General features: G+C 36.6%; 1 protein-coding gene across 5 annotated transcripts; it reads left to right on the top strand.

The window, feature by feature from the left end:
- The first annotated feature begins 6,997 nt into the window (after positions 1-6,997).
- On the top strand, positions 6,998-17,575 carry LOC136257400 (NACHT, LRR and PYD domains-containing protein 3-like). 5 transcript variants are annotated; one of them, XM_066050587.1, is made up of 5 exons: positions 7,142-7,282; positions 11,167-11,258; positions 13,838-16,553; positions 17,071-17,255; positions 17,310-17,575. In XM_066050587.1, exons 2-3 carry the CDS (start codon positions 11,203-11,205, stop codon positions 16,113-16,115), a joined length of 2,334 nt encoding a protein of 777 aa, XP_065906659.1. In that variant the 5' UTR covers positions 7,142-7,282; positions 11,167-11,202; the 3' UTR covers positions 16,116-16,553; positions 17,071-17,255; positions 17,310-17,575. The 5 variants fall into 5 exon arrangements, with proteins under 5 accessions (XP_065906657.1, XP_065906659.1, XP_065906661.1 ...); XM_066050589.1 differs by lacking the exon at positions 11,167-11,258 and adding an exon at positions 13,273-13,396 and having other exon boundaries at positions 7,145-7,282; XM_066050585.1 differs by lacking the exon at positions 11,167-11,258 and having other exon boundaries at positions 6,998-7,282.
- Positions 17,576-20,511: the final 2,936 nt, after the last annotated feature.

The following is a 20,511-nucleotide window of genomic DNA, read 5'->3' on the forward strand; positions in this document are numbered from 1 at the left end:
GTTTAAGGAAGAAAATCCATCCCTCCTGGAGGAAGACCGCCCGACTCAGTAGACATTGGATGACCTGCAGTTCGAATCCTAGAATTGGAGGGATTTTTCCTTACTTTGGCCCCTTTTCTGTTACACCTTATCAGTCACTAAGTCAAGTCATTAAGTCTAAGTCCTTGAAATTTAGGTTAGATAATTCTAAGGCTGCAGCACATGTTGCTGTCAGACCTTCAGTGCTGGTCCCTCTAAAATGTTAATAATAAAAATAATAATATCACCAGACCAATCACAGCTTTAAAAAAAGACCGATTACAGTAGGCGCTTAGGTCACTCCTTGCTACAAAGAAGAATCAGCAATATAATGCGTCTTCGTGGGAGTCGTTCTGCTGCTGGTCGGCCTCATAAAGATCTCACTGACTTTTCTCTTGCTGTGAGTGAGGGAAAGCTCCCTCTTTCTGACTGATGAACTATATGCAATTTTTTGTGTGTGTGTATGTTTGAATACTTTAAATGAAAAATTCCTGCCAAAAAATAAATAAATAAAATTACAGTAGGCGCTTACCGTATATGTAAAAATTTTCGAGGTGGAAAAGTTTCGTAGATCACATTTTACCTACAAAAATTTACCTCCGAATCCAGCAATTATGCATATAATTAGCTATTGTGACTACCTAGCTACGAAAAGTTTCCTCCGAATCTTGCCATAGTCGTTCATCTAGGAAGGTTTTCCACCTCGACACCTTTTTACGTATATACGTACGGTATGTCGATAGCGGCTGGCGCGTATTGGTCTGGCAACGCGAGCATAGATAGTATAGTAATACAATACCATCTATGACGCGAGACTAGTATTTGTAATTTTATTTATTGTAACTAACCACTAAAATTGTAAATTGTTTGTAATTGTGCTTGTAGTGTAGCTGTAGAGTAGTTTGCATTGTTGTAGAGTCAACTATCAATTATCGGGCACTATGGTTTTCGAACAGCTGCCACTCACTTCATAGAAATCCAACAGCTTAGGTTATTATACTACAAAGTAGCCTACATTAAGTAGCAATTATCCTCCAATAATCAGGTATGTAGGATTAATAGCGTGAGAGCTGCAGCTAATAGTATGCAAGGTCCGATAAAATTCCAGGTTCGAACAAAACCATCCATTTACGAACATTGCGTTTTACTAACAGAAAACAATGCCCAATTTTTATCAAATTTATATATAATATACCTGTGTTCATTAGCTACCGATGACCAGAAAATGGTTTCGATATCTTTAGCATAGAGGGAGTACAAGCCTTACGATATTTGGCGGTATTTTGGAACGCCATTTATTTTTTATTTAGCCATGCCCACCAGTAGTTTTACACTTCTGCAAGAAATGCACCAGTGTTAACGTACAGAAACCGGTAAATAAACGCCTTGCATGTATAAAACTGTACTGTGAAGTTGATATCAAGGATATTTTCCTTGTTGCACTTCATTTTTAGCTCCTAAATGAAGGAGATGCAAAAAAGCGAAGCAAGGAGAAGCATCTTCCTGACCATCCCTATATGTTAGTCTTGGTGGTACACCACCAATACAACCATAAACTTTAATGGGCGTTGCTTTATCTACCTTATATGGGTGCATAAAGTAGTGAAATTTACAAAAAAAAACATTGGCTTTCATTTATACATTGGCTTTCAACAAGATGGCGGTTGCGTAAGAGATTCATCTGCTACACGACGACTGTTCATTGCTACTCTATCGTCGCCCCCAACGGGACCTGGACATTTTCGGACTGGTAGTGTGATTTTACGTCGTCTGCTGGCTGCTGGGTACACTCTGGGATCCTCTTCACCCCAATTAACGCCCACAACTAAGCGACTCACCTCGTACCGTGGTGTCCAACCTCGCTATGATTGGTAAAACGGTACCATAAAAGGCGAGAAATCAATTTATCACCTGTGGCTGTACTGTGTTTTATTGTAACATTTTCAGTTGTGAATTTTTGTCACCATGATGACACCTCAACGACCCCACAAAAGAAAGAGACCACAACTGAGTTCCCCTGGGGAAAATTCAACAATTTGCCCAGTCTGCCTTGACCTTATTCTAGATGCTACTGAAAACATTGAAGGCCAAGAAGCAATATTTTGTGAAAGTACTTGTAACTCTTGGATACACCGCCAGTGTGCTGGCCTATCTCAAGTTCTATTCAAAGTATTTGAGGAAAGTGATGAGCCTTTTTACTGTCCCCATTGTCGCCTGGTCTCACAGGACAAACAACTGCAGGAGTTGAAGAGTATGGTGGATGTTTTATCCAAGGAGGTGGTCTCACTCAAATCTATGGCATCCGATCAACAAGCTCCAAAGTCACCATCTTCAACTCCTCAACAACGACCACTACAAGAATCTCAGACAATTTCAACTGCAGCTGGTAAGCAAACTCAACCACCTACTATCACAAAGACAAATCCATCTAGCAGAGGAGATCGTAAGTTTAATGTGGTAGTATATGGCATTGATGAGTGTGATAAGGGAATACCTAGGCATGAGAGACTAAACCATGACTTACACAAAGTTACCACTATTGTTACTGAGGCTAAGACTAACATAAATCCTTTATCTATACGTGACCTTCTGCGACTGGGAAAGTACCGTGACAATTCCAAGAAACCTCGACCAATACTAGTTAGATTCAATCGAGATGTTGACTCTTCACTTTTGTTGTCCAAGGCCAGTGCATTGCCTAAAGACATAAGAGTTAAGCCTGATATGTCCAAGGAAGAAAGACTTGTAGAGTCACTTCTTCTTAAAGTAAGACGGCAACAAATTGACAAGGGAATTGAACGCAAACATATCAAAATGCATAACAACAAGATCTACATACGAAATAAGTTACATGGTCAAGTAATCGATTCAGTATTTGTCCCGTCTCGGTCTCAACAAGATAGAGATGAAATAGATGCTACCCACAACAAAGTTACTGCTGACCATGATTCTCCCACTCAAATGGATTCATCATCAAACTGACTACCTAACAGACAAGTTCATGATTCTACAAATTACACACATGATCGCACAATCAATTTCAAAGAATCAGATACTAAAAGTGGCAGCAGTAATCTCAAAGTTCTCCTATGGAACGCACGTAGTTTAAACAAACAAATTACTGCTTTTCAATCGTATGTGTACTCTCAAACTTTTGATATAATTGGAGTAACTGAAACTTGGCTCTCAACTAACAGTTTTACTAATGAAATGTTTCCCTCTTGCTACACTGTTTTAAGAAAAGACCGAGATAGTAGAGGTGGTGGTGTATTAATGGCTTTCAAATCTTTCCTCACAGTAATGCAGTTATCCTCTCCAAATGATTTAGAAATAGTCTCTGCTGAGATAGACCCAAATTTGCTCGTGTGTCTGATATATCGTCCACCTAACTGTTCTGATCAATATAATACCTCACTCATGGCATACCTCAATTCATTTGATAGTACCCAAAACATTGGGAGATTTAAATTTTCCTGACATAGACTGGAGTATCTACAGTGGTAGTTCCCCCACAACTGATGATTTCGCAGAAGTAGTATATGGACTCAATTTGATTCAATGCATAACTGCGCACTGGGAACACCCTAGACATAGCCTTGTCTAATATTAGTGGCCTTCAACATATTGAAACCTGCACAAACCTACCACCCAACCTCTCATCTGACCATTATTTGATAAAACTTCTCATTAACCATGTCCTCAGCAAACCTACAAAAATACGTATACAAAGATTAGATTACAATAAAGTTAACTGGGAGGACATGAACCAATTCCTTACAGAATATGACTTTACCTTAGCATTGAATTCTAAAAATGTCGAGTTTATCTGGCTATACCTGAAAACTGCCATAAGTAGTGCTTTAAATCTATATGTTCCTAAGATCTCTATTAAAAAATCAAATCATCCTAAGTGGTTTAACTCAACAATCCGTCACAAAATCAAGTGCCTCCGCACTGCTAAGAGACAACTTGTGAGACATCCTACAGAAAGGAAAAGACTTAAAGTGGAGGATCTACAAAGGGAACTACAACAGATGATAACTGAAGCTAAGCATGATTATGAAACAAATCTAGCTTTAAATTATGCTCACAGTAATGGCAACAAAATTTTTAAATATATATCAAGTATCAAAGGGCGAGAAAGCTTTCCTGCTAAAATGCACTACATAAATGAATCAGCATCCACTGACTTGGAAAAAGCTCAACTATTTAACAACTATTTCCACTCCGTTTTTTCTACATTTACAGGTTCAACATCATCTGTATCTGACTCACAATCAAGCAGTGTCACTCCTCATGTTCAAGATATTCTGTTTTCTGATTCTGACGTCCTTGATTTACTTATATCTCTTGACGAAAGTCACGAAACCAAAGCTTGTGGCATTGACAGCTTTAGCCCAAAAATCTTCAAACACTGTGCAGGGCCATTACTTCATATAATTTGCCATCTTTTTCACACGAGTATATCATGCAGTTTTATTCCTCTTGACTGGCGCACTCATTGTGTGGTTCCTGTGTACAAATCTGGGGACAAAAGTTCTGTGAGCAACTACAGACCCATCTCACTGTTATGTATTTTATCGAAGGTTCTAGAAAGAATTGTGTATAATAATATAATTAATCGTGTCAGAGAACAATCCACCAAACATCAGTTTGGTTTCCTTCCTAGAAGATCTATGTTACAGTAGCTACTAGTATTTGCAGAAAAAGTCTTTGAACCTAACAAATGTGAAGTGGATGTAGTATACATGGATTTCAAGAAAGCTTTTGACTCTGTCTCTCACCACCACTTACTTGGCAAATTACAAACCTTTGGAATAACTGGTAAAGCAAGACAGTGGTTCGAAGCATATCTACACAATCGCTATCAATGTGTCAAGATAGGAGATTCGCTGTCAGAATTATGTTATGTACATTCAGGGGTGCCCCAAGGAAGTGTCTTAGGACTTTTGTTATTCGTCATTTTCATTAACAACCTACCCGAATTCATTCAATTTGCAACTCCTTTTATATACGCTGATGACACCAAACTTCTATATGCAATTAGATCTCGTGAAGATACTGCAAAGTTACAAACTGATATCAACAGAGCTTCTAATTGGAGCACCCTGACTGACTTACTTTTCAACGAATCCAAATTTATTCATTTACGTTTCTTCTCGACTACAACAGTTCCCCCTACATACACCATCAATGGAAATCCTATTAAATGTCTAGCACAGCATAAAGATCTTGGAGAAACATTCACATCTGACTTCAGCTGGTCAGCACATTATAACAACATATGTACGAAAGCTTACCAAACCTTAGGACTTATCAGAAGAACATTCCAGGTTAACAGTGCTGAGGCAAAGAAACGTCTATACCTAGCACTAGTCAGATCACAACTATTATATTGTTCACAACTATTGAGGCCTCAACTAATAAGAGACATTACTGCACTAGAACGCATTCAACGAAGAGCCACTAAATATATCCTTAACGATTACACATCCTCATACAAACTCAGACTGGAACAACTGCATCTCCTGCCTCTCATGTATCACTATGAACTCCAAGATATACTGTTTCTAATAAAATCATTAGTCACCCACTGATAATTTTAACATCTACAATTACATTACTTTTGCAAGAGGCAACACCAGATCTGGGATTAACCAAAAACTGAATCATCCAAGGACATCATCAGTAACACAACATCATTTTTACTTTAACAGGATAGCCAGACTATACAATTACTTACCAGTCATTGATCTTTCACTGTCTACCAACACAATTAAATATCGTTTAACTAACTATTTATGGTCGCATTTTACTAATAACTTCAACCCTGAGAGAGCTTGTACATTTCACCTTTCGTGCCCTTGCCACCGCTGCTCTAGAGCACCAATTTCTACCAATTTTAACAAGCTCTAGTTATCTATTGTAATTATAAGTAACTAATAGTTGTAATTAAATAGTTATTGCATTGCATTGTATGTATGTTTCTTTGGCAGTGGGTATCTATTACCCACTGACCTTTAATGCAGTCTTGAACTGCATTAAAAAGTATTAAAATAAAAATAACACAGTAAAATAAATAAATAAGGATGCCATGTACACCAATATACGGTCACACTGCTTGTCTTGTGTGCTTCACACACTATATCCTGAAAGTGTGCCTGCACCCCAAGGGTGTGCTGCTGGTTAAGTGTGCTATGACCACCTCAGTATTAACAGTGTAGGTTTGCATCATGCAGTAAAGCAAATTATATCTTAATTACACTAAAGCAAAATGCATCTCAGCAACTAATCAGACCAAAATATGATTGCTCTATAGAGGTATATACCTAGCTAGCTCGATCTTCACTGAACAGAAACCGCTAAGCGAGACTAGCCCCTTCCCTGGCCCTCCCTCTTCCCCGAAAAGAAATGAAAGCAGAGTGCCATCCGGCATAGTCAATAGGTACGGCAGTGTAAAAACCTTCTGCTTGATATTATACGCAAAGCAGGTTAGCTATAGCCTATACTCAGATGGTACAATTTTCCGTACCATACGCGTATGGTTGTACCGTACGCGTATACGCATATGGTATGTACCATACACGTATGGTACAAAATACGCATATGGTATAGAACACTGACACTGTTTCAATTAAGATATAGCTTTTACTGAGCCTATCGGTATGAAAGAATAACCGGAAAATAATGGAAGAATACAGAATAATGGAATTTAGAGCTGGCAGTAGCCAGATGGGCCCGTGGGGGCGGTGGGCGGGAAACAGAGAATTTATTTGGATTGGCCTAATTTTGTGTTTTTTTCCATTGCTTTTCCTGTTTAAAAACATAATAAATAAATAAAACTAACCACTAAAAAAGTACATCATTGTCTAACTACGATCGGTGCGGAAGCGACTTCTGACTTCCGTCACAGGTGAATTAGTTTGCTCACGTGGTCTGCCCCCGGCTAAGATTAATAACTACTCACTCTGCGCCGCATGAAAAGGATTCGGATTCAATACGCGTGCGTGTGATTCCTGCATGCTGTGACTAAATCGACTACGAGATCTACTACAAACAAATTCGTTTAATTCGTTCTAGTCTTGATCTGTTGGATGAAAGAACAAGAACTGCTAAAGATCACTTTCACAAAACTTTACGAAGAGATTGACGATGTCACTTACGATTGTGGACATATTCTCGCTAAGCTTTACGGGAGCCATTTGATAACTGAGGAGAGACGCCGTAGCATTGAAAACAAGCAAGAAACTACTGAGAAAAATAGGTGCGTTTGTCATGGTCTATGCAAACATACCCGGTATAATAGCATAGATAGTATACTATGCTATCTAGCTATGTTAATAGTGCTGGACAGACATTTTAGTAATTGCTTATTCGATTTTGTATAGTAGCTAACTAGCTAGAATAGTTAAGTACATAACGTTTATGGATTTACAGGCGTAAGCCTTTAGCTATCAGTACTAATACAATAGCTAGTTAGTATACTCTAACTATACGCTGTAATGGTGCGGAAAACTATTAAATATCAGTATCGTGAAGCCACTAACAGTAATTCTATTTTCTGGTTACTTTGTTACATTCAGTAACAAAATTACTCCTATAACATTACATGCTAGGGACTAAAAGTTGTTTATATTATTCACTACAGTACTATGATATAACCAATTTACTTAATGGTTGAATTGATGTAATTGCTATACATGTATTGTGGTATTCACAGATTTCATAAAATGACCACAAGGGTTTCTCCACACATTTTGTGGTGTGTAATGTTTTGCTTTTTGCTATAAGGCCACATAAACAGGAAGACTACAAGCAGTGGAGTTTTGCAATTTCATTTTCCGAGTTTTCCAACCTGAGAGGTGCAACACTTTGAAATCTGTATGTGATTTAAAATCAATTCGTGATTTTATGATCTGAAATTTAATTTGTGGTTTGAAAATTCATGCATGATTGCTGTAGTGTAATTTGTGATGTTATTACTGGGTTGTAACAACCTGGAGTAAAAGTACAATATTAAATCACAGTAAAACAATAAGAAGTATTATATTCCTACTGTGCTCAAGATACCATAATGGAAATGCACAGTAGGGATATAACACTTCTTATTGTTTTACTGTGATTTAATATTGGGCACTGCTCCAGCTTGTTTCAGTACTTTTTATCAATGTGCTATGGTCCCTACTCTAGTTGAAAATTCCAAAAATATTTTGTGTACTTGTTATTATATTATAATGATGTATATAACACAAAGCACTGTGGATTTTTTGTCACTTTGAACATTACATACTGCATACTCGAATGTGTATTGTGTATTAGCGCATAATTATTCACATGGATTGTTATGCATTACATGATACGCAGTACGCATTGTTCAAATGGACAAAAATCCACAGTACATACTATAACAGCTTACTGCTTGGTATAATTATAAATTGAGACTACGTAGCAGCTATAGTAGCTACTGTATAATGCATACCATGTGTAGTGTTAGTTGATGCGTATATATGCAACTAGCTCCAATCATAGCTCCTAATGTTTTTAGCCTGTTACCATAACAATCACACCCAGAACTACAATGTGACCACATTTCAAACTAGTGCCTTATCCACAAGTCAATTGCAGGGTTGCCAGGTACATACAATTGAAAAGGCTATAAGATCCCTTTTCGCAGATCCGGTCACGTATAAGTTTAACTTCTAATCCTAATTTTTTTTATCACTGTGCAAACCCATAGTTGACTGCACTATTGCATGTGTTTGGGGTTCAAACATGGGCTATAATTATTCATTATGCACATGATAAAGTATTCAGCTTTGAAATAGGTCAATAATACATGCAAGTGGTCTGTAAAATAGAATGCTTTAGTTGAATATGTACCAAGTTAGCATTTCTAAGGATAGCATACAGCAACCCCTGAATAATGAATTTTAAAATAGAATGAAAAAAGGTAAAAACCGCTAGAACAGTATTCCATTCTAGTGGTCCAGTCCACTGTTTTTACTTTCCTCACAGAAAATGTGTTAGCTATAATATACATAGCTACATTTCAAGTACTGTAGCTACAGTAGCAGTATATGGAATTTTTGCAAAAAAATACCATTGTGGGACTAATAATTGCAGGGGTGTAATCAATTAGCCATTAAGGATGTTACATTCTGCTTCTGCCGACATGGATATCCTGCCATTCTTACTTGCAAAATGTCAAATGCTTTCGTGATTCCTTGGACACTCTCCATCTCCCATAGTATTCTCCTTTAATCAGTGGAAAATCCAGACATGAGGATGGTAATTAAAGGCACCACAATGCTTTAAAGTATAAAATACGTTTTTCTGTGGATCGTAAATGTGCCCATATGGGTGGTTTTCAGTCACATTTGGGTTTTTCTACAAGCTGCACTACTAAGGCCTATTATATATACAAGGCTTACAATGAAAACTAATTGACTACAAAGCTATAGAGACAGAGATATGCCAACGCAACCTGCTATATAGCTGATGCAATACATGAATAGAAGAGCTAATAAATAAAATGAATGAAGTCAGTTGTTTACAGCTAGTCTGCTTAACCACAGATCATCATACTTAAATAAAATTATTAAAATGGTTTATTATTGGACAGTGACACAATGCTAATGAAGTAATGGTGACATATAGTCCCACATGCATGTTATGGAACTAACTATAGGATGTTTATATTCTATACATCAGCTTGTTAATTAGACAGTGTAACTCAATAGGCAAGTATATATGCATTGCACAAGAACAACAATGACACAATTTCACATATTTACAGCATGGTCATATTATAATTAAAAAATGATCATTCTTAACCAAGTGATTCACCACAGCTTGACACATGCTGACTCTGGGTTTCTTAAAATAGAACTATTTTAAATTGGTAGCAGAAACAGTTTATTACTTATGACTAGAGAACTACACTGAAACCTCTCTAGTCTGACACTTCTGTAATCCAGAATATCTCTATAATCTGACATCGTTTTGTATACCAAAAAGACTAATACTACCTCAATAACCTAACACCCTTGCTAATCCAACACAATTTTCTTATCCCAATGAACCACGGATTATAGTGGTTTCACTGTATACAACCTTATAGGTTGTTCACTTAAAAAGTTATTTACGCTATCAGGTCAACAATTTCCACTTACAAGTTTGCCTTTTGTAAAAGGTTTTCTGGCAGCCTGTATTATAACAATGTCAGACTTCTGTACACAAAGGTGTAGGAACGATTTTCAGAGTGGGGGGGCCAAAGATAGCCTTTACCAGTTAACCATAAACTGATCAACACTCATGCAGATACACAGGGTCCCATTGATACAGCTCCTCTGTACCCAGTTCATACGTGCGTTTATATAAAGGTGTTGTGGTGTGTGTTATCACTACCTAATAGCCCTACACCTATACTGCATAGCTATATCTTGACACTCCCTATCCTACAAAGGGCTGCTATGCTCCTCTACATCTACTGTATGTGCTCGATGCATGTATATATCACATGAGAAATCATGGTCACATGAATGTCTTCTCTTTATGCGAGCTTTACATACTTCACACTACAAGGGCAACAGCATTAATAGTTGTTATCCGCAAAGTGAAACATCATTACCTTTAACTCACAAGCTGGGATGTCTGCTCTAGGAGGTGTTCCCAAACTATGTGTAAATCACGTGAATACTACACTGCGTTCATGGTTGGCCACTTCCATTTTCAGCATCCTTGTTTAATTCTTTTGTTAAAACAACTTCACCACAAAGTCTTAATAATTTCCATCGTTAGTCAGCAACTCCCATACACTCACGCACTACAGTGAGACTGCCCTTGTTATTGTTATTAGTACTTTACAGTGACCAGCACTGAAGGTCTGATGGCAACATGTGCTGCAGCCTTAGGATAACAAGAACTGGAGACTTTAAATGATTACTTAACCTAGCTAACAATAAGGTGAAACAGAATACTTAGATCTGTTACCACCCTCAACTGGAGTTAAATCTTTCCCACATCATATAATGCTGGATGTGGCACTCTTTCTACAGTTTAAACTTCTCAATGCATGGGGTCTAACAACAGACATCACGTGCAGGTGTAACAGAAATAAAATTACAGGCACTTTTGTGTTTAATACAGTACAATGAATGGCTTGACAGTTGCGGTGGACTGGTGATGCCACATCTCAGAGAGTGCTTTTGTGTGGTGGTTGTATGGTTTCTCAATTGGAGGTACGTATATATTTCTCTGTGTGTAAATAACTTTGGCTGATTGGCTACTAGTATTTGGCGAAAAAAGTGGGAGGGACAAAACATGCTTTTGAAAATAGTGTGGGGCATGGCACCATGCCCCCCTCTACCCACCCTGGTTCTGATGCCCTTGTATGTACAGGTCTCTGAACACCAGATATGTACAGCTATAGATGCATACAGGTACAAATATCCTGGACAGACGAGCAGAGAGCTGAATATTGATTTATGTCTGTTTTGAGATATTTCAGCCTCTTTCCAGCTTTTGACAGGTTGTTTTGTGGTAAAAGGGAGTTCCGCTTATGAACATGGTATATTTACTACAGTGACGCGAAGTATACTGACCGGTACCTACTTAGTGGTACCAAAAGATCATACCCTGTCACTGTTTAACTCTGAAGAGGCAAAAAAGCAGTTGCTAAACATAAAGATACTTTCAACAGACAATCAAGGGCTCTTTAATTTGCTAGGAGGACACCTGGGCCATAGATCTATTATCAATGGGTTTAGAAACTTTTCCTCTATCTTTCTGTGAAACTTATGCATTTACAAAAGATTTTTATATATGTGGGGATACCCTCGAAGAGTAAATGGCTCAGGTTCGAGTTTTTTGTGCTCTACAATCATTCTGTAATGGGTTTTGGGGTTGTGAAACCACCAAACTGTTCACAATAACATGGTAACTAGGAACTAGGATTATACAAGAAATATTTTCTAACACTTATATCAGTTCTCTTTGTTTAATCCGTATACTGCTATTCTTGTTATAATATTATTACCATTTACGTTACGCATGCCTCAATACCATCGATAATAGGTATGCATCGATAATTGGTCTCTTACGTTAATGCAGCAACTAATTTAAGCTGGTGTAAAATTGCCAAAGCAAAAATGTTCATTATCATTTTGTGCTTCTCAATCAAACAGACGTAAGCAACTTCAGCGATATATAGGACCTGATTAAGCAGTAGCAACAAGTAGACAGACAATGCAAGTGACATCAGCTGGCAGTATGCACCACCACTGTCTCTCGTGAACAGACTGGGTTAATGAGTGAAGATGCCATAGGCGACAGCATGGTGTGGAAGCCCATTGCCTTCCTGTCTGAAGTCTGACAGAAGACCAGAAGAACAGCAATGCAATGTGGCTCTGTGTCAAAAAGACTCAACCTACAAAATCAGAAGAACAATACGACAAGTGCATGCTTATCGGTTGTACCCTATAGTCTGTTTTACTATCCAGTCACCACAGATAATATGTATGATTCTGGTTTACCCGCAAATTGACACCTTGGGCAGTCAGCAAAAAGAAATGGGACACAAAGGAAGACAAAAAGTCCTTGATGCATGCATTGTACGTACTGCAGTATGCCAAAAGACTCGTCTCAGGATGAAGCGACGTTGAACAGTGAAAAATCAAGCCTGTAGCCTTAGCCACAATTGAGTTATGCTTGCCTGAAGGCAGGCAGACAGGCAGTAGAAATTTTCACTGAATAAAAATGTTAAAATTTTTGTAGCAATCTATTCGAAGCCTTTAGAATTTTACTAAAGGCAGTTTTGGGCTCGGTTATATACTTAACAAATACTGCCAAGGTGCCAGGATGACATTGTGAAGCTGCTTTTTGTGTTTTGCCCAACCTCCATCTCTAATATGTGACTGGATTTGTTAGAAGGGTCTTCCACACACATACATCCAATTCTATGAACTTGGAAGACTGTAAACTTAGTGCTCAAAAAACTTATTTACCTGAGAATTTTTCAATCCACTAAACTATGTTGGTTCTCATTACTGACCAAGCTTCAAGTCAATAGCATTTTTCAATCTGAAGTTATGAGTCATCAATGATGGTAATAGGATGTGTGTGAAAGACCCCTTTCGCAAATCAAGTCACATATACAGTACTACCATACTGCATGATGATTAATTTGCTGTCAAATCTATACTCATCAATTCTATAGTACTTCAAGCTTGTGTGTTTTCACATTATTTTGTGTAGAACGAAAGACAACCAATACAAGTCACAATCATGTGGCTATGTTCATTGCCTGATCCTTTTTAGTCTAAGCATCCAGATCCATCCCACTGTGATGGCAAGAGACTAGACCCTGCCATCTGGTCAAGTGAGAGGCTTCAGCATACATGTATCTCATTCTAAATGTTATCCCCTCTTTGGAAACATCTCATTATTCTATAATACATAAGTATATGTACATATGTGCCTGATAAACAAGGATCTTAATCATCAGTTACATGTGCATAGCAACCATGCAACTCTTAAATTATTACATACCCCCACCAAACCTTTATTATATATACAGTCGTAAAACCAACTATTACAGTTGCCTTTAGGCCAAAATTTCCTGACCTACAGTAGGTGATTAGCTATAATCTCCAAATGCATCATTTACACACAAAGATAGCATGCAGCCACCCAAGGAAATTTTGGCCTAAAGGCTACTGTAAGCTAGTTTTGATAAGTGACATATTTTACAGTGACCTGTTTCATAGTATAAAACAAATGCAATATCATTGTAAATGATGAAGTATTACTATTACTACAGATGCTTGATAGATGCTTTACTAAAGGGAGTTCATAACATTCATCAGTTTAAAAAGGTACTGGAAATGTTTTACTCAGAGAGAGAGTTTTACGAGGTAGCCGAAAGTATGAAAGTGGTTTATTGTGTTCTGAAAAATGAGGAAAAGATTATGAAAACCCTTAATTTTAACAATCTCTTTATGTGTTTAAGAAAACAAAATTTTTTTACAAATCATGAAGAAGCTACTCTGTTAAAAAAGAAAAAGGAAATCCAAGAAATCATAGAGATACTAAAAGACAAAGATATGCATTCTTTTAAAATCTTTCTATCATGTCTCAAAGAGTTGAAACAAGATTTAGTCACCACAGTCATCAGTTCAAGTGATAAATACCTGACTCCATTACTAGATAAATTCAAGCAATTTCTTCAAAAGCGATATATTAATGGCTCTTTCACACAAATATCAGAAGTTGATTTTAAACTTCCAATTTCAGATGATATTAACATTGCACTAATCGAAATCAGTGAAGAGGATCACAAAAAAGAATCCACTTTCTTTGACTATTACAGTTTACTGCTTAAGCAAGAAGCTGGCTATTCTAGACAGTTTCTTGACTCGTATTCAGACATAATTGTTGATAACTGTAAAGTAATTCTGATTCAAGGATATCCTGGAAGTGGTAAAACATTTTTGGCTAAAACAATGTGTAAAAAATGGGCTAGAGGTGAATTACTACAAACTTTTTCATTTGTTATCTTTTTACAACTAAGAGACATAGAAGTTGCTAATGCAAAAACATTAGATGAGTTGATTGAATTGTATATGGGAAGTTTAACAAAAACAATCATGGATGAAATTTATGAACGAAATGGTCAGGACTCGTTGATTATTTTAGAGGGTTGGGATGAGCTACCAGAATGCAAACAGCATAGCTGCCTATTCACACGTCTTATATCTGGTGACCTTCTTCCTGAAGCTGTGATTGTGATCACAAGTCGTCCTTCTGCCATTAGAAGTCTGCAGTATAATTGCATTAAACGTAGAATTGAAATTCTTGGGTTTACAGAGCAGCAAGTAGGACAAAATATAACATGTTATTTTCAAAAATACACTAATGCCTCAGAACTAATACAGAAATTTTATTCTGAACTAAAACGGCTTCCACTTCTAGAATCTTCTGTATTTGTTCCCATTAATTTATGCATTGCTCTATACATTTTCAATAAAAGTAGTTATCATTTACCAGAAACATTTACCGATATGTACAAGAATTTGGTACTGATTCAGTTGAGACGTTATCAAGCTAGAAGGTCACATGGTAGTGCATCTATTAACACTCTTGAAGATTTGCCTAAAGACATTGAAGACATGTTACTTAGACTGAGCAAAATGGCTTATGACTATTTGCAAAAGGATTTAACTCTGATATTCAATGAGACAAAGATTAGGCAATACTGCTTTTATTCAAGGGATGTGAGCCTTGATAGTTTTGATGGAATGGGACTATTACAGATTACCAATCATAGACATTTTGAATCTGTTAACAAAACGTATGAGTTTATTCATCGCACTCTTCAGGAGTTACTTGCAGCTTGGTATTTATCTCGACAAAATGAAGTGTTTCAACAAAAGCAGGTGCAAAATATTTTTAACAGGAAAGACTTTGAAATGGTTTGGATATTTTATGCAGGCTTGACAAAGTTTAAAACTGTTTCTTTCAAAGAGATCCTTCCAAGGAATTCTGTTCTGAAGATTAAAATGTCCAGCTATAAGGCATTTACCTGGCTAATGTGGACTGTTGTAAGCAATACGTTTACTAGGTTTCATGATATATGCAAAATAATTGATGTCTTCTTTGGTGGAAAACAATATTCTCATAATCTATCTCACTACATTTCAAGAGAGTTTCAAACTACACTAATAGCAGCAGTTATGGAGGCACAAAATCCTCAATTGTGTAAAGAGATGTGTGAAAGCTACCTTTTTTATGGAGATACGTGTTGGTTTTGTGTCCCACAATCTGCTGCAACTCCTCAGATTTTATCTGCATTGTCTTACTGTATAGCACACAGCGGCAAAAAGTGGATGATTCATAGTATAGGATTAGATTGTAGTGATGCAGATAATTTGCTAAAATACTTAACTTGCAATGAGACTTTCCACTGTAAGTGCAATAAATGCAACAATTTTAGTGGTAATGCTGATAACGGCATATGCGTCTTTGATCTCAACAGTAGTCAAAGTAAAGTAGATGGTATTGTGAAATTGATTACAACTCAGAAATGTCTTCAATGGTAGGTATTATCCTACTGTGAACAAGTAAATGAACAGCTTGTAGTTGAGCTTATGGTAGCTTTAGAGGACAATGTCAGTTTAAAAATGCTTCATTTATTTGGTTGTAATATTAGTAGCAACAGTGTGAAAGCTATTTCTCATATGCTGAAGAGGAACAAAGCTCTACAATGGATTGGCTTAAAGAACAATCTAACAACACTAACAGAAGCTGACATATTTCTGCTATTGCAAACAATAAGTGATTGTAATGATACAGTCCATATGCTGCTCCTTGACAATGTATTCCACACTTCAGATAAAATTCAAGAACAGCTGCATATTATAAACACTAATAGACACTGGAGAGGAGTAAATAAGCTAAGCCTTGCTTTTATAGACGGCTTAAGATATCAAGAAAACTGTCAACAGATAGTTTCAAAATTCTCCTTTTTGAACAATGAGGTAAGCTGGTTGGTATTTCACATGTCTATAGAAAACGTATGAAGACATGCATGTACCTGTGTGCATATAGGCTAGATATATTCTGATTTATATAGTAATAGACTAAGTGTAACACTGCTGTACACATCAGAGTTTAGAGATAGTCTAATAAAGTGTTATAGAGGCTACATATATATTCCACATGTTTGATCTCATTTTTACCATTTTCAAGGTCACACCATGTACCCCAGCCAACAGAATTATAGGTAGCTATAAAGTACCTTTAACAGCACAAGTGTCACATCGTTGCTGTGAAGTCTTTTTACAAATAGTCAAATACTATTATAGGTAACTAGCTATACCGTAATGCCTTGTCCCATTTCAGAAGACTAGATCATGATCTAGATTCAATCTACCAGATTGAGAAGTCCATAACGCTTTGGCTCCTGACTCTACTGATTTTATAATTTTATTATTTAATGACTGTGCAATATGCACAAAGAAAATAGCTAAACTCTGTTGTGTTTACATTTTTCAGTCTCCATCAAGTGTCACTACTAGAGATTTGGAATCAACAAAACAAGTAACAGTTTATCTTGGTGAGTACTCCATGAGAATTGTCTGTCCTGAGTGTGATGAGGAGATGAACACTATCACTACTAAGAAAATTAGTTCAATAACATGGGTGTTTATCTTGATCCTGATCTTCACATTATGGTGGCCGTAAGTGTGTTTCTATTGTATCATAATTATGTTATAAATTAGACTATTCCACAGGTTTTGTTTATTACCTCTTTGTGTGGACGAGTGTAAAGATGTATATCACTCATGCTCACAATGTAATGCTCACCTTGGAGTTTATCGGAAAATGTGACAATCTTTACTACTTATTTTCAAGGAAATTCGTAATCACTATATACACTATTTGTTATACAAAGCTATAATCGTTCCTGATGATAACACATCTCTGTGTTAAGTTTCTTATGTATCTAGCTACATGTACATGAGTTTTGTTTTATGTATGATTGTTACCTGAGAATTTACATATACCATATGCATCTATAGTGGGTGTAAATTGGTCCATTTTTGTGAATGTAGATTGTAGTTAGTAAGGCATTTCTGGTATTTCATTCACGTATAACAGTTCATAGCCACTTGGTTGCTAATATTCAGAAGATTTTAGAGGCTATGTATAATTGTACTATACCCAGATTACAAAAATGTGTATTGTGTGTGACATAGTATTGACATAGCATAAGGGGGACTTGAGCCTCCACCCCCTCTTAAGTTTAATTGTATAGTCATCCACTTTGAGATAGTAATATCATCTTCTGTTTGAGCAGTCGTTCCTTTTAGTTCCTGATGTTCCTCCAGCGCAGTTAACAATATTTGAATGTTTAGACAATTATAATCTGTATAATATTATATTAATATGACATTATGATCTGCAAGTATCATCACCAGGTATAATTATGCAGTCACCAAGGTAAAATAGTATACCCAGTATGGTATCTCAAAATTGTTTTCCTGGAACATTCCCCTAGACCCACAAGGACTGCTATGTTTTGCAAAATTGACACACAGTGGTTTTGTGCCATAGCTGATGTACAGGAAATGAGGTAATTGAATTACAATATTCACAAGGCACTGGATAGTAGTGCCAATGGTCAGTGGATTTACAGGTAGTTTATTATTGAAGTATTTATTGACACAACAAGCCAATTTAAACCCTTTAAATTTCCCATGCTTACATGTATTTATTCAAACTTCACTAGAATGCAATTTTACCACCATGCAATTTTAGATGAAATGATAGAGTATAAAATCACATAAATAGACAGTATACAAGGCAACTCAAGTTGCATGCAGAAACATACAGTATGTCTCAGCATACAAATCTATGTACCTGGTTATAATGGAGGTACTTGAAATGCAAACCAGATTACAGACTGAATTGTTCGTGTGGCTACTTCAGAGCTTATGATCCTCTAGTTTACGTATCAAGACAGTTTATTCTACATGGCGGTGGCTTTGTGGCTTAATATGCTACATACATGTAGTAATATTACAGCATGCAGATATGTGTACTCAGGAAAGGTGTGCAGATCAATGCTTGAAATGTCATATTCATCTTATTGTAGAATAGCATGTCTAATAAGTTATAGCCACTTGTGGCTCAAACAATGATGTAGGCTACTAGCTATAGTTCGCTTAGGTGCTGGTGCTGAATACATTATTTTCCTATAAAATATTGAGGCAATTTAGAAACAAAAGCCAATAATACAGACTCTACCAATACTACAAACTAACTTTGCTTGCAAGGGAAAAGGCAAGAATGTGTGTTTGGTGGCAAGTGTAGTTATAGCCACCCAAGAAAGCTGCCTAGATTCTATACAAATTTATACATCTTTCCCAGCACCTTTTAAAGTTTCCAGCAACGTGAAATAATTAGTTTGTCTTTATGACAAGCTAGTGTAAAGATACATGTACAAGGGTAGACTGTTCAGCAAAATAATGCTGAACAACGTATTAACCTACCTTAAACTAGCTGTCGTAAAGAGAATGATAAATATTTCACATTGGTGGAAACTTTAAAGGGTGTTGGGAAAGATGTATAAAACCTAATTGTAATTATGTGAGAGCTGAAAGCAAAAATGGCCATCAAGTTTCCCCATGGCCAGTATAAGTACATTTAAGGTATTGAATATGGAGTGAAATGCACCTATAGTTTTCCTACTTTAATTGAACAAAAATTAGAAAATTTAAGTTCGATTAGGGATCATAGAAAAAAAAGTAGGGAAACAATCAGGGGCGAATCTAGGATTTCAGAAGGGGGGTGTTAACATAATGATTGGTTGGCTACGAAAAGCAACAGCTGGTTAATACAACTAGCTCAGCATGTGGAGCATGCTCTATCTAGGGGGGTCTGGGGGCATGCCCCCACAGAAAATTTTTGCAAATTTAGCCTGTTCAGTATTAAAATTTGGCAATATTTTTGACTGAAAATGATGCCACTTTGTTTAAGTGATTCACAATCCTAAGCATTGTGAGTCACCTAAGTGTAATAATGATGAAATGACACCATTATTCCAGAACAGTTGTAATACTAGCTGTCATATAAGAGCACAGCCAATAACTAAAAATATATTCTTTACATAAAGAACAGGAAGGAGAAGGGTGCAGCTATACATGATCAATACTTGCCATTAATTTTGTGTTTGAAATACCTTAATTTAGCAGTACATTAAATTTAGCAATTTTAGAGTTTGATTTTTGCAAATTGATTACATCAATTCATGAAGTGATGAAATATGTGACCAGGCCTGCAACAATAGGGCATGTGGGCACAAACTACATCCCGTCACTCTATAGGGAATATCTCAGTATTGGAAAAGTATATTTCCATTCTGTAACTTACATCATGCTATCCATTAACTGCTTACTAAGAGCTGAAAATTGCAGAGCCATAGCATAATGGTACATAAAGTTATGAGTGATGAAAGTTTGAAAAAGTAGGCAAAAATCATGTGCCCACATGCCCTATTTTCGCAGGCCCAGTCACATATGGTAAATTCATCAATATACAAGATTGCTAAATTTAGTGTATTGCTTGGCTTAAAATATAGCTAGTGTGCTTTACAGTCTCATGACTCAAACTGTATACAACGTCCAAACAGTAACAATGAAGAGAGGGCTTGAGAGGGCAAGTATGCACCATGCAGTGTGTAGAGTACTAGGGACCCGCCGATTATGCTAGCATAACAGTGAGCATAATAGGTGCCTGAAAGCATTGAGCATAATGCTAGCATAATAGGCAGAAAACTTGTGCAATGCTATAAATTCTTGCTTATCAAAATACATATCCGACAAAAAGATCGATATACTCTAATAGAACAGTCAGTAACTCTAATAAAATTATCAGGTAGCTGACTGTTCTATTAGAATATATCGATGTTTTCTGTGACATGCATTTTGATAA

Source organism: Dysidea avara, chromosome 6 (genome assembly GCF_963678975.1).
Source record: "Dysidea avara chromosome 6, odDysAvar1.4, whole genome shotgun sequence".
Lineage (NCBI taxonomy): Eukaryota > Metazoa > Porifera > Demospongiae > Dictyoceratida > Dysideidae > Dysidea > Dysidea avara.